Source organism: Astatotilapia calliptera, chromosome 4 (genome assembly GCF_900246225.1).
Source record: "Astatotilapia calliptera chromosome 4, fAstCal1.2, whole genome shotgun sequence".
Taxonomy (NCBI): Eukaryota; Metazoa; Chordata; class Actinopteri; order Cichliformes; family Cichlidae; genus Astatotilapia; species Astatotilapia calliptera.
Window position 1 is genome coordinate 17,536,485 of NC_039305.1, and position 11,941 is coordinate 17,548,425.

General features: G+C 41.2%; 2 protein-coding genes across 2 annotated transcripts; one reads left to right on the forward strand and one right to left on the reverse strand.

The window, feature by feature from the left end:
• Positions 1–1,380: 1,380 nt before the first annotated feature.
• Positions 1,381–5,170, reverse strand: LOC113020899 (uncharacterized). The gene is made up of 4 exons (XM_026165203.1): positions 4,853–5,170; positions 4,201–4,557; positions 4,024–4,130; positions 1,381–3,377 (listed from the first exon to the last, which is right to left on the reverse strand). The coding sequence occupies exons 1-4, from the start codon at positions 4,899–4,901 to the stop codon at positions 3,159–3,161; spliced, it is 732 nt and encodes a 243-aa protein (XP_026020988.1). The 5' UTR covers positions 4,902–5,170; the 3' UTR covers positions 1,381–3,158.
• Positions 5,171–9,406: 4,236 nt separating this feature from the next.
• Positions 9,407–11,941, forward strand: LOC113020893 (zona pellucida sperm-binding protein 3-like). The gene is made up of 10 exons (XM_026165190.1): positions 9,407–9,867; positions 9,945–10,060; positions 10,155–10,258; positions 10,326–10,500; positions 10,745–10,862; positions 10,940–11,022; positions 11,103–11,257; positions 11,384–11,533; positions 11,608–11,688; positions 11,763–11,941. Exons 1-10 carry the CDS (start codon positions 9,487–9,489, stop codon positions 11,921–11,923), a joined length of 1,524 nt encoding a protein of 507 aa, XP_026020975.1. The 5' UTR covers positions 9,407–9,486; the 3' UTR covers positions 11,924–11,941.

Sequence of the window (11,941 nt, forward strand, 5' to 3'; positions counted from 1 at the left end):
AACAACATGATACAAGTACTGAGGGGAGGGGGGAAGAGGTATCTGGGGGGACAGTTCATGTGTAAATGTTTACTCAAGGACTAAAAATAAGTGTGTTTTTAAAAAGAAAATGTAATGTTTATCTACCTTAGTGGCTTTCATTGTGGAATAATCCAAGAAAGTATGGATCATAATTGAGTATTGCACCATTTTTCAGACTATAAACTTTAAAAAAAATCAAAAAAAAATCATATGTATAAAAAAAAAAATGCAGCAAAAAAAAAGTATTTTGCAGACCTGTGGCCATAGATTGGGGTAGAAGGACTTCAGCTCTCCCAAATCTGAGCAACGGAGGGTGAAGGACATGACATCAGACCGAGCCTTGGCTTCTAGGGCTCATTCAGAGGTGCCTACCTTTTTATTTTTATTTTATTTTTCGGGGTTTGTTAGCTTTCGTTCGGTTTTCTCTTAGTTCACTCATCTGTTCTTCTGCAAGGCCACTGACAGTTTACAGTTTTTATTCTGGAGTTCAGAAACAAATCAGCAAAACAAAGGAATGAAACCATGTGGGGAAACTAAAAAAAAAATAAAAAAAAAAGATTAAAAAAAAAAGGACAAATGCTTCCATTTTTAAGAAAAAGTGCAACACTTCACAGAATGAAGATTTTATTGTGCTACTTTCAGAACTCTGGGATTGAACAGTGTTGTCTTGTTATGTTTAACCTTCTTTATTCTGTGTTAATGTTGTTCATGGACTATCTGAAGCCTGTTTGTTTTATGTTGATTATATATTTTTTTTTCCTTTATATAAAAAAAACAGAAAAGAAGACAAAAAAAGACATAATTGCTCACTATCTTGCACACACACGAAAAAGTGGATCTTGTCTCAGGAAGGCCAGGGTTCCAGAGTACCAACTCCACGCCATTTTAATGTACATTTTTATGAGTTTAAAGAAAAAAACAAAACAAAAAAAAAACAAAGGATGACTTAAAAGAAACAATTCTAAGCACTGAAAGTTATGGATTTCAGAAGAAGAGAGAATACCTTTTGTTTCTAAATCCGTAGCAGTTACATAATAACCAAATAATGGACTTTAAAATAAAAATGGAGTGCTTTATATATAAATCTATATATTAAAATTGCTTTACATGGAAAAAACAAAAACAAAAATGGTCTGAGTTTGTTTAAGAAAAAAAAAAGATGGTGAATAACATGCAAAATGCTGTATGTTTGAATCTTTATTGTGTTTTCTTAATGAGGTCCCGTCCTGACTGATTCAGGAAACATTGTGCATTAATCTCTTTCTCTCTCTCTCTCTCTCTCTCTCTCTCTCTCTCTCTCTCTCTCTCTCTCTCTCTCTCTGTGTCTCTCTCTCGCTCTCATTCTCCCACAGCGGGTATTAATATTAATAATAGATGAATTTTGTTTTCTTTCTTTTTGTGGAGCATTTTTCACAGCTTGGAGGATGTTTGTAAAACGTGAGCTGGTTGTAAAAGGATCATGAAACTATGCACAAGTGTTTGGGGTGGGGGTGGGAGGGGTGAAGGTGGGGATTTTATGGCCTACTTGCTGTAGGTGGCTGATCTATTGCAGGGGTTTTGGGGATCCAATGTGTTTTTATTTGTTTGAGTTGTTTTGTTTTTTTCTTTGATAAAGAGGGCAGAGAAGGGTTGGAGACCTCCATCTCCAGCTTCCTCCCCCCACCCTCTGATTCAGATTGGCCTAGCGCTACATCACCATGCTGTGTATTCCTAAAAACCAATGAGCGTCTCACTCTTTAGCACTGTGGGATTCTAGCCTGTCACCCTCCAAGGGTTTTTTTTGTTGTTGTTGTTGTTTTTGTTTGTTTTTCTCCTCGGTTAAGGTTTTGCAGAGGGTGGGTGGGAAAGTTATGGGATTAGGGCTGCTTTTTTTTTTTTTCTTTTGTTTGAATTATTAAGTAAAAACGTCTGTACTGAGAGTTAATGAGAAGTCAGTGGCTTGTAATGTTTTGTTTTTATTTTGTTTCTCTCTGTATATCTCTTACTCCTCATAGAATGTGATTGTTAAATGACATGCACCGAAACAAATGTTTTCATGAACTATGGAGCTTCTTTCAAATATTAATAAAAATAGCATTTTTTTGTTACTTGGCTGTTAAAGCCGTCCCCTTCTCATGTATTGCTTCCACCAAGAAGGTTTAATGTGTGTTGTCCTGTCTGTAAACACGATAGCTCAAAGACTTTCCACAGAGTGTAGAGCGGGGTCGGGTTAACAGTCCATCGAGGTTTTTAAGGTCGACTCAATGATTTATTGGTCTAAAATTGACAAAAAGCCTTCTGACTCAGACACTATGATTCTTACAAGTGTGGTGTGTTATCAGCGTAAAAATTTATCGTGTAAACAGCGATGTTTAACTCATTTCTGTCATTGTGAAGAAGTTTAACCACACACTGAATCTCCCAGATGTAAGGAAAAAAAGTGCAATTTCAGCAGAACATCAGAGTTTGTGATGAAGAAATGCTGCTGTAGTTAATGGAAATGGAAGAGTAGATGGTGAAAAGACTGTTACTTTGTTTATATATTACTTAATTACTTTGGTGTAGTGTGACTGGTCATGGGGGAGGTCTTCTCTACCTGGCTGTTTCTGGCCCCCAAGCCATATAACGACACCCCTGGTATAAGGATTTAAAATGTCAGCTTGACTGCTCCTTCAAGCTCAGTAGATTTAGCTGAAGATAAAAGTGATAATAATGTTATAAAGAGCTATTTTTGTTTTGCTAACTGATAATGGTGTGCAGGAATTCTAAATGTCACATGTGACCTCTGACCTCATTTTTACTTTTCACGTCTGCCTTTCTTTCAAGTTGAGCCAAAATGAGTTACAAGTATCACTAACCATTTTTAAGTATCACCACTCAAATGTTTGATCACATATATAAAAAGGGTTTTGAACAGAGAAAAACTTCTTAAATTGTGTTTAAAAAGAACAAAGTAAACTAAATGCATGTGTACAAAATACAATTTTAAAAGTGAATACTGCTCAGAGAGTGAGTCGCCTCAGTGGAGGTTCGTGCTATTTCTTCATCCTTTTGTATCCTGAATGCAAATCACCATCAGAGCGTGTGCAGCGCTTGTATTTTTGCAAAGGCGTCTGTTATTTCCTGTTACTGCTCGCAGCACCGTTGGCCCGATGGTGTCAGTCTCTCAGTTTGAGCTGTCTGGGACAGGCGTAGTAGTTGTCCTGAAGCTGTCGGATGTTTGGGTTAGCGTACACGGGGAAGTTGACTTCCTCCAGGTGCGAGGGGGCCTCGTGGTTATTCTGGGGGCCTCTGGGGCTCTGGTGCTGCTGCTTCCTGCCCATTTCCTCATAGATTGGAGCATGAGGTTGTGGTTTGCGATGAGACCTTAACTTCACCTACAACACATGTTTGGGTTTTTTTTTAGATTGTGATAGAACAAAAAGTTTCAGCTTTTGTTTTTGTAGCTTGGATGTGTCGTCTTGATTTAAAAAAATAAAATAAAAAATCCCTCGGGGGGTTTTCAGTCTGAAAATATCAAAAATACTCCAGTAATCTCTCCTTTAACGCTCACTCCACCAGTACCTGATCACAGACCTTATAAATAAAGTTTGTTACTTAAAAAGGCAAATGATACTAATTACATTAGAAACTGTTCTGTCCTTGGGTTTTTCACCTTGGCTATTTTGTGCAAAACTGATGGTATTAATAATAACGCAGCAGGAAATGAAGCGTACAGTCATTTGAGGTTGTCTGGGTTGTTGAACACAGATCCTGCTGTGGTTCACCTCTAACTTGGGCTCCTGTCTGCTAATACCTTTTGCACATTTTGAGTAACGATGCTGCAGTCACACATCACACTTTATCAGAAGATTCCCTCAAAAAAAAAACAGATGACTGTCAGACCAGGATCATAGCCGACACATTAATCGATAATTAGCCTCGTGTAACTCACTCGTGCAGCTGTAGCCGTTATTTTGATGGAGTTATGCAACCAAACTATCAGAGCTCAGTTAAAGCTGCATCTCTGAGGTAACTACTCACACATTTCTGGATGGCCAGCCAGGTGAGGGTCAGCAGAAGAAGCCCTGCTGCTGTGAAGATGGTCCAGAGTAGAGGGGCGTAACCAGGAGAGCAGTTGCACGGCCTCCCTGCAGCACAAACAACAGTTAAATCTCAACAAGCTTGAATCCTGCACTGTGAGGTGGTGTAACCACATACCTGCCACCTCAACCAGCACGAAGGTCTTCTGAGCGCAGAGGATCATCTGATCAGAGCTGTTAGTGTCTCTGTAGCTCAGATCCCACATGTACAGCCCTGTGTCGCTCAGCTCTAAGCGAGAAATGGTCACGTTGACCTTCATGGAGCTCAGGTCTCCACGGAGCACCAGGCGAGCTCTGTGATCCGTGGCGACCGTGACCTCACCGGCCTCAGTCACGGACACCAGGGTTGTCTGGCTCTGGACACCGCGGTGGTACAGGTGGAGGCTCGTCAGGCCTCCGTGGGCCTGCCAAGGGGAGCAGGAGATCACCACAGCCTGACCCTCCGTCAGACGTTTTAAGATCACCTCTGCGTTGGCTGAAGGAGGGAATGATAGACGTTAACTCCACACGGAAATATGTCTCAACATCCCTGAGGATTAACCCTTCTGTCTATCACATGTCCAAACAGCTGGAGAAGGAGCCATCAGATTTTCCACTTTCTTTACATCTCGTTGTGGAGGTTGATTTGTTTCCCCCATCATGAGATCAAATGTTCCTTTTATTCATTACCAAGGTTTATGATTTCAAACCTTCTCTCACAAACTTTTAGTTTAAGTCTACACACACACACACATTATTATTAATATGATTCAAATGTCCGTATTTCTTACCTTCGAACAGCTGAAAGAAAATAAGAATCCAGGCCGGCCTCGCCTTCATTGTCCGTTCAGTTACAGAAGCTCTGAGATCCACCGCAGCTCAGTCATAATGTGTCTTTCCTCTTTGTTTCACACTCTTGTGAGTCTCTGTGGACAGCCTCACCCTATTTATTGTTCTTCACCTCGAAGCAGGAAGACGACTTCAAAGCGAGAGCAGCTGTTAAAATCCTCCCCTTGGTCTCCGAGCTCCACGCTGAGATTTTCTGACTTGTAAAGGTTGTCACGTGCTGGGTGCACACCCCTCTGAGTAAAAAACTACAGTGAAAATGAATCCTCAACATCCTCAAGAAGTTTTTTTTTTTTTAATTAGTCAAGTAAAAACAAATATAGAGTTCTAACATGCGAATCTTCTGACTGCCTCCAACAGTCAGGTTACAACATTATCAACTAAACACAGATTAAATAAGAAAACTAGTTTGTTTCTGTGTGACTGTGTGAAGTTCCTGCAGTCAGGAGGCCATGCTTGGTGGAGCAGAGTGTGGGAGGTGGTTTTATAGCTTCCTTAACACAGAAAGATCTAACATACGTAAAACAATACAGAACATAAATCTGTGAACGTTACTTACATACTCACAGGAAAATTATCTTCTGGCTTCTCCCTTCAGGGGTCACCTCAGCAGCCCTCTGCATGTCCCCCTTCACTACATAAGATAAGATAAGATAAGATAACCTTTATTAGTCCCACACGTGGGAAATTTGTTTCATTCTGAGGTCTTCCTTTTTTCCTCCTTCCTGGCAGCTTCATCTTCAACATCCAGCTGTCCCTTCTCTGCACATGCCCAAACTATTTCAGCCTCACCTCTCTAACTTTGTCTCCAAACCTGAGTTGTCCGTGTGATGTACTCATTCCTAATCCTGTCCATTATCATCACTCCCAATTAAAATCTTAACATCTTCAGCTCAGCCTCCTGTCTTTTTGTCAGTACTACTGTCTCAAAACTGTACATAATAGCAGGTCTCACTACCATCTTGTAAACCTTCCCTTTCAGTCTTGCTGCCACCCTTCTGTAACAAAATCATCCCTGACACTCGTCTCCAAGAGTTCCTTTTCATTCTCTTTACCCACACACAGAAAAATAACTTAAAACATCATGTACATGGAAATATATATGATGTGATTCATTTAATGAATTTGTTCAGTAAGTTTTTTTCAGTAAGGGCCATTCATTAGAAAGCCTCAGAAATAAAATATCACCTAAAAGTGTATGTAAATGAAACTAAAGCAAAGAAAGACAAAATAGGAATTATGTTCTATAGGACCCACACACAGCACCAGAGAACTACCTTATACATAAACAAAGAATAAAATGTAAATAATAAATCATTAGTAAAAAAGAAATATGATGCATTTTATTTGAATGCATCATATTTCTCATCTCTGGGTGTAACAGTTGACCTGTATTATATTATTCACTATCAGCTCTGCCTTTGTTAACAATGAAGGTTACTGTGCTACTGGGCCACGTGCGTAAATGCGCTCATCTCTTTTGCTTTCGGGTTTTTTTGTTTTGTTTTGTCTCTTTGTTGCACATTGCAATATTCACACATGAACATCTAACAAACATTTCCTCAATCTCTAACATCGTTACTAAATCAATACAGTGAAATCTGCGCACTGCTCAGATAAAGACAGCGCAAATCAGCTGATTTCTGCCCCGTTTCATGACGATCTGAGCCAGGGGCGATTTTAGCCCATTTTTGGGCTGAAGCACCCCCAAAGATTTCTTACTTTTTTGACAATATTTGCTGTTTTTGTGACACATTACTAAAAATATAAAAAGCATACAGTACGTAACATTTCAACAACAAAAGTATAGCTACCCCCCCCCCCAAAAAAAAATGGTTTGTTCCAGCTCGTCTCTCCCCCACTGTGAGACGCAGCGGAGCGGAGGTGTAAGTGCCTGGCTGAAAACAGGACATGTTAGCTGCATTTAATCTGCAGTTACTCTTTATATAGTTGGGTAGGAGTCAGACCATGTTTCTTTTTAGCTGAAAACCATTACACCAGGTAACCTGCAGTGTTGAAAACGTGTTTTCCGACGATGTTTGCTACCCTACAATCCGTCCTACTCTGTAGTAAAATCAGCGACATTTGACCGTCCCGTTGCTCCCATTGAATTTTATATAGCATATTTAAAATGTAAAACTTAAAATTGTCCGTAGCCTGGTGTTGTTACCACTGTCCTGTTTGAAATGGATACTAACTAGCTAACTGACTGAATGCCCATTAACATTATAACTCCTGGTGTGTGTGTGTGTGTGTGTGTGTGTGTGTGTGTGTGTGTGTGTGTGTGTGTGTGTGTGTGTGTGTGTACAGAGAGACAGCCAGGTTCATAATGGATATAAGGAAGTTTTTTTCAAAAAAAGGAGCAACATTCAGGTAAAAGTGTACCTGTGCACCAAATGATCCGTCAATAAAAGATAATGTTGGATCAGTGTTTCAATATTTATATCTTTTATTAGATGTTCATGTGGTTTGGTTATTTGCCTTTTGGTTGAAAGTACACTGAAAGAGGACTTTTTGTTAGCGATCTTAATAGTATTTTTTTCATATTAATTAAATTTTTTCATCTAATTGAATACAATCTATTTGTGTATGATTGTCAGTCCAAAGAGGGAGAGAGGAAAGAGGGGAACATGAGAAAGTACAAGGTCAGGAAGAGCCAGGTAAGAAAACAGACAGGGAACAGTGACAGGCACAACAGAAACTGTTTAAACTGACAAAGAAAAAAAAATTTACTCACACAATCAGGAAGTTGTGTTCTCCCTATATTAAAGCTGCTATACAGAATCTGCTAAACAAACTGGGTTGAAACATTTTGACCCTCTTTAACAACATTCCAACACAACATTATCATTGATTTGGGAGATTAAAATTAATGATATATTTTTATGTGGTTCAGCCACAACTCTACTAAAACCTCAGCCAGTAATAGGTAGGCCAACTTTTGGACCCTCCAGTCGTCTGTATGACTGCCACAGTACATACATCACATTTGCACACTATCAGAAAGTGCCAAACAGCCCTGGTGGAGTGAGGAGCTGTAAAGAGAAGCAGATGCTCTGTTTATATTCTAAAAATGTTTTAAGCTTGTTTCAAAGATTCTGTACTACAGCTTTAAATGTTTTCCAATAGCACACATACACTTATCAGTGTTTCTCAAACTTTTTACAGTGTGTACCACCTGAGAAAATGTCAAGCTCTCCCAAGTACCACTATGAAAGCATGAAACTCATAAATCTTACAACACAAAATTAGTATTATTAAATTAGTCAAATTAATGTCTGCAGTAAAGATTTTTTCATACATTGTATACATTCTACCACAGGCAAAGTTGCCTCCATTTTTATTTTTTTTTTATTAATATTTTGTAATAATTTATTCTGTTTTGGGAGTATTTTTGTATGTATCTGTATTATATTATACATACTCATTAAAAGTGAATCTCTGTCCAAAAATGCACTCAGTTTACTTTTTACTCACTATGAGCATCATTCATTATTCTCCCCCAGTAATTAAGGTTAGGATGTGTATTTTTTTCTATTCCAATCCATTCATCTTTTGCAGCATTTAAATAAACTTTATCAGATTTGATGGTTTTGTTACAGACTTTTCAAAATTTGGGGATTAAATTGTGTTAAAATGTACAGTAACAAAAACAGTGATGTTGTGTTTTGTGACGAGGATCCAGGCACAGAGAGACTTGATGAATTTAAGAATCTTATGATTTAATAAAGAAATTTGCAGACTTGCACAAAGATGGTAAAATTATGATGACTGATAACAGAGACGAAGACAACAGATGGCGAGGACAGGGAGGAACAGGGGTTTAAATGCACCAAGGAGACAGTCATAGAGAACTTGGGACAACTGGAGACATTTAAGGATGCAGGGACTGACAGAGACAGGGAAGACGTGTAAAGTTTATTTTGCCTGGCTGGGCAGCTCTCTGGGTGCTCAGCACCCCCAAAGCTCTGATCCTAGAATCGCACCTGATCTGAGCAGTGTCGTCGTTGAGCATCAGTGAGTGGGCGTCAGCTCTAAACACTCATCGTGAACACTGAAGAAGAGTTTCACAGCCATGTGGGCACCTCGCTCACAGCTTTGAGCCACTCATCCAATGTGCCAGTTACGCGCTCGTTCGCTCCCTCTCAGTACAAGTAAATTAACACTCACATAGAAGCAACTACTACAACCACGAGGTACACAAAGCACCCTTTTTCGGTGTTAGATCTTTGTACAGTTCCAACAGTTTCTCACAGACTGCTCTCGTTAACACGATCTGCATAAAGTACGTAGTTATATCTTTTCCCAAATCCATATGAAGCCTCCTACCCGTCTTTCCTACCCACTTTTCCTTCTGTGAAGAAAGGGAGTTTAGGAAAGGAGGCAAGAGGAACCCCGAGACTGCGTGGATGCAGGTAGAAGCTCATTAGTGTTTGAGTGGACTCAGGTGTGCGGGGTACGCTGACGAGGCTGATTGGTTGAAGCTTAAAACGCTCCTCGTGTCAGCCTAGAGCGCTGTCTCGTGGGTCAGACAGGAGCGCTCCCGGTCCGAAGCTGGTTGCCTCGTTTTGTTTTCTTTATGGAGCCTTTACATTTTTGGGTTGACCTCCTCGTTGGGCTCTTCCTGTCGGGACTCTGCGTTCAGTCATCTTTAGTTTTCCCGCCGCCACCGCTTCATGCTTTCTTCCAGAGGGCTCCGCGTTCGTGGAGCCACAGCCACACTCACAGCGCGCACCAGGAGCAAAAAGAACGGGAGCACGTGAACACCGTTGGCGTGATCTGCCACCCGGACTCTCTGGAGGTCGTGATCAAGGCAGACATGTTTGCTATTGGAGCTCCTGTTAACAGCGACGACCTCCGCCTTGGAGTGGAGGGCAGCGACGACTGCAGAGCCGCAGCGGCCTCTGAGGATGAGTACAGGATCCACGCTGGCCTCGCGGACTGCGGCACCAAACACATGGTAACTAATCTGTGCTGCAGCTTATACACGTATTAAATCTTACATCGTCTACTTATAAACACACCTGCTCTCCACAGATGACTGAAGGATGTCTAGTCTACACAAACCTCCTCATTTACGCTCCTGTGGCCTCTCCTCATGGCGTAATCCGAATGGAGGAGGCTGTGATTCCAATTGAGTGCCACTATGAAAGGTCTGTATTCCCATTTATTTATTTTTAATAAAGTACACCTTCAAAGATTATCAATATATTCTTCACTCTTTTAAAAATGTGCTTTGTATTTTAGGAAGTACAGTTTGTCCAGCTCTCCACTCCAGCCTGCCTGGATCCCCTTCACATCTAGGCAGACCACAGAGGAACGCTTGGAGTTTGACCTGAAGCTGATGACAGGTGAGTTGACTTCCATCACTGACTTCTTGGCCTTGATTTTATGCTCACCGCTCTGCTCTCTGTGCAGACGACTGGCAGCACGAGCGTGGGGTTAATGTGTTTTACCTCGGCGAGCCCATCAGCATCGAGGCCTCAGTCAGAGTTGGACATCACGCGGGACTCCGGGTGTTCATGAACAGCTGTGTGGCCACTCTTCACCCAGACGTGAACACTCAACCCAGATACAGTTTTATTGAAAATGGGTAAGCACACAAAGGCCTGGATTTGGACTACGTTAGAGTGGATTTTAAGCCTGAGCGGGAGTTGCAAAGTAATGAGGGGCTAAAGTGATGAGCCATTTAGGGAGTGTAACTGTTGATGATGAAGATGGTGTAAAGGCTGGCTAGAATGGTTTGAGTTATGCAGACTTGAGGTTAAAGTTTCTACAGTCAATGCAAGTTAAGTGTAGTTTATCTGACTCTCACATTACCCTAAAATCTTGTTTAGGTGCTTGGTTGATTCAAGGCTTCCAGGGTCGAGGGCCTTCTTCCTACCCAGGGCACAAGACGAAAAGCTCCACTTGGTGATCGATGCCTTTAGGTTCCACAATGCCGACAACGGGGAGGTGAGAATGTATTGTGGCAGTAAGTCGTACTCTTGCAGATGTGCTTTCTTTGTCTTCCTGACAAATTCTCTTGTTAGGTCTACATCACATGCCATCTGACTGCTGTCCCAGTGAATGATGCAGAATCCACAAATAAAGCATGCACCTTCATAAATGAAAGGTGTGTCTGAAAGTGTCCAACAGATGATTGAAAGTCAATGCATGTGGGACTGACTAAAACGTGCCAATGATTCTCTTCAGATGGCGGTCAGCTGATGGGAACGACTACCTCTGTGGGCAGTGTCAAAGCCAGAATGAAGTCGTCCAGCCCCGCAGTAAGCCCATCAGCCAAGGGAGATTTGGTCCCCGTGGGTTTGGGAAACCAGTGGAACCTGAACCACTGAGGACTAATCAGGGTAGAGTTTCCAGTCTGTCCATTGTAGCTGCTGTTTAGTTTTGTGCATGCTGGTCACCACTAGATGTCAGCATTAACCCAGTTTTGTGCTCAAAAGTCTGATGGTGTCCTATTTTCTTTTGGGAAGTGTGGGAACATGAAGCTAAACTAGGACCAGTGAAGGTCTTGCACTCACAGAAGAGCAGGCCTCTACCTGTGGAGAAGCTGCCTGTGGGTCTCAATAAAATCGGCGGGCCTGTGTATGGCAGCCAGTGGAGAAGTGGAATACATAAACTTGGTAACCAGAAGGGCAACAGTAATTACTAATTTTTAGTCTGGTTTTGTAATAAGTGAAACTTCTTAAAATAATAGATTTGGAGAAAGGACTGCTTCCTGACTTGTCTGCACCAGACTTTGATGAGACTGATGGCAAAAGTGAAATGGCTGGAAAAGGTAAACTAGGGTCTTGTCAAGTCTTTTAAAATTTGAACAGTGATAATGTGGGGTTCTCTTTCCTCCAATTACAGGTGGGGAAGAAGATGCTCCTGAGTCTAAAGTGAACCTTGAAGAATCCTCTCTGGACAACAGCACCACTGCAGCTCCCCATGTCAACACCACCTCAGAGTTTGAAGTGGAGGAGACCATGCTGTCTAATGCAACTGCTATAGAGTCTGACCCTAAGAAATAAACTTAACTATACATTGTA

Excerpts from the sequence above, each read along its gene's own strand:
- LOC113020893 (XM_026165190.1), top strand. The coding sequence starts at position 9,487 with ATGGAGCCTTTACATTTTTGGGTTGACCTCCTCGTTGGGCTCTTCCTG. Across the intron at positions 10,863-10,939 it reads ACAATGCCGACAACGGGGAG|GTCTACATCACATGCCATCT; the intron begins GTGAGAATGTAT and ends TTCTCTTGTTAG. Across the intron at positions 11,023-11,102 it reads TGCACCTTCATAAATGAAAG|ATGGCGGTCAGCTGATGGGA; the intron begins GTGTGTCTGAAA and ends GATTCTCTTCAG.
- LOC113020899 (XM_026165203.1), bottom strand. The coding sequence starts at position 4,901 with ATGAAGGCGAGGCCGGCCTGGATTCTTATTTTCTTTCAGCTGTTCGAA. Across the intron at positions 4,558-4,852 it reads TTTCTTTCAGCTGTTCGAAG|CCAACGCAGAGGTGATCTTA; the intron begins GTAAGAAATACG and ends TCCCTCCTTCAG. Across the intron at positions 4,131-4,200 it reads CGTGCTGGTTGAGGTGGCAG|GGAGGCCGTGCAACTGCTCT; the intron begins GTATGTGGTTAC and ends TTTGTGCTGCAG.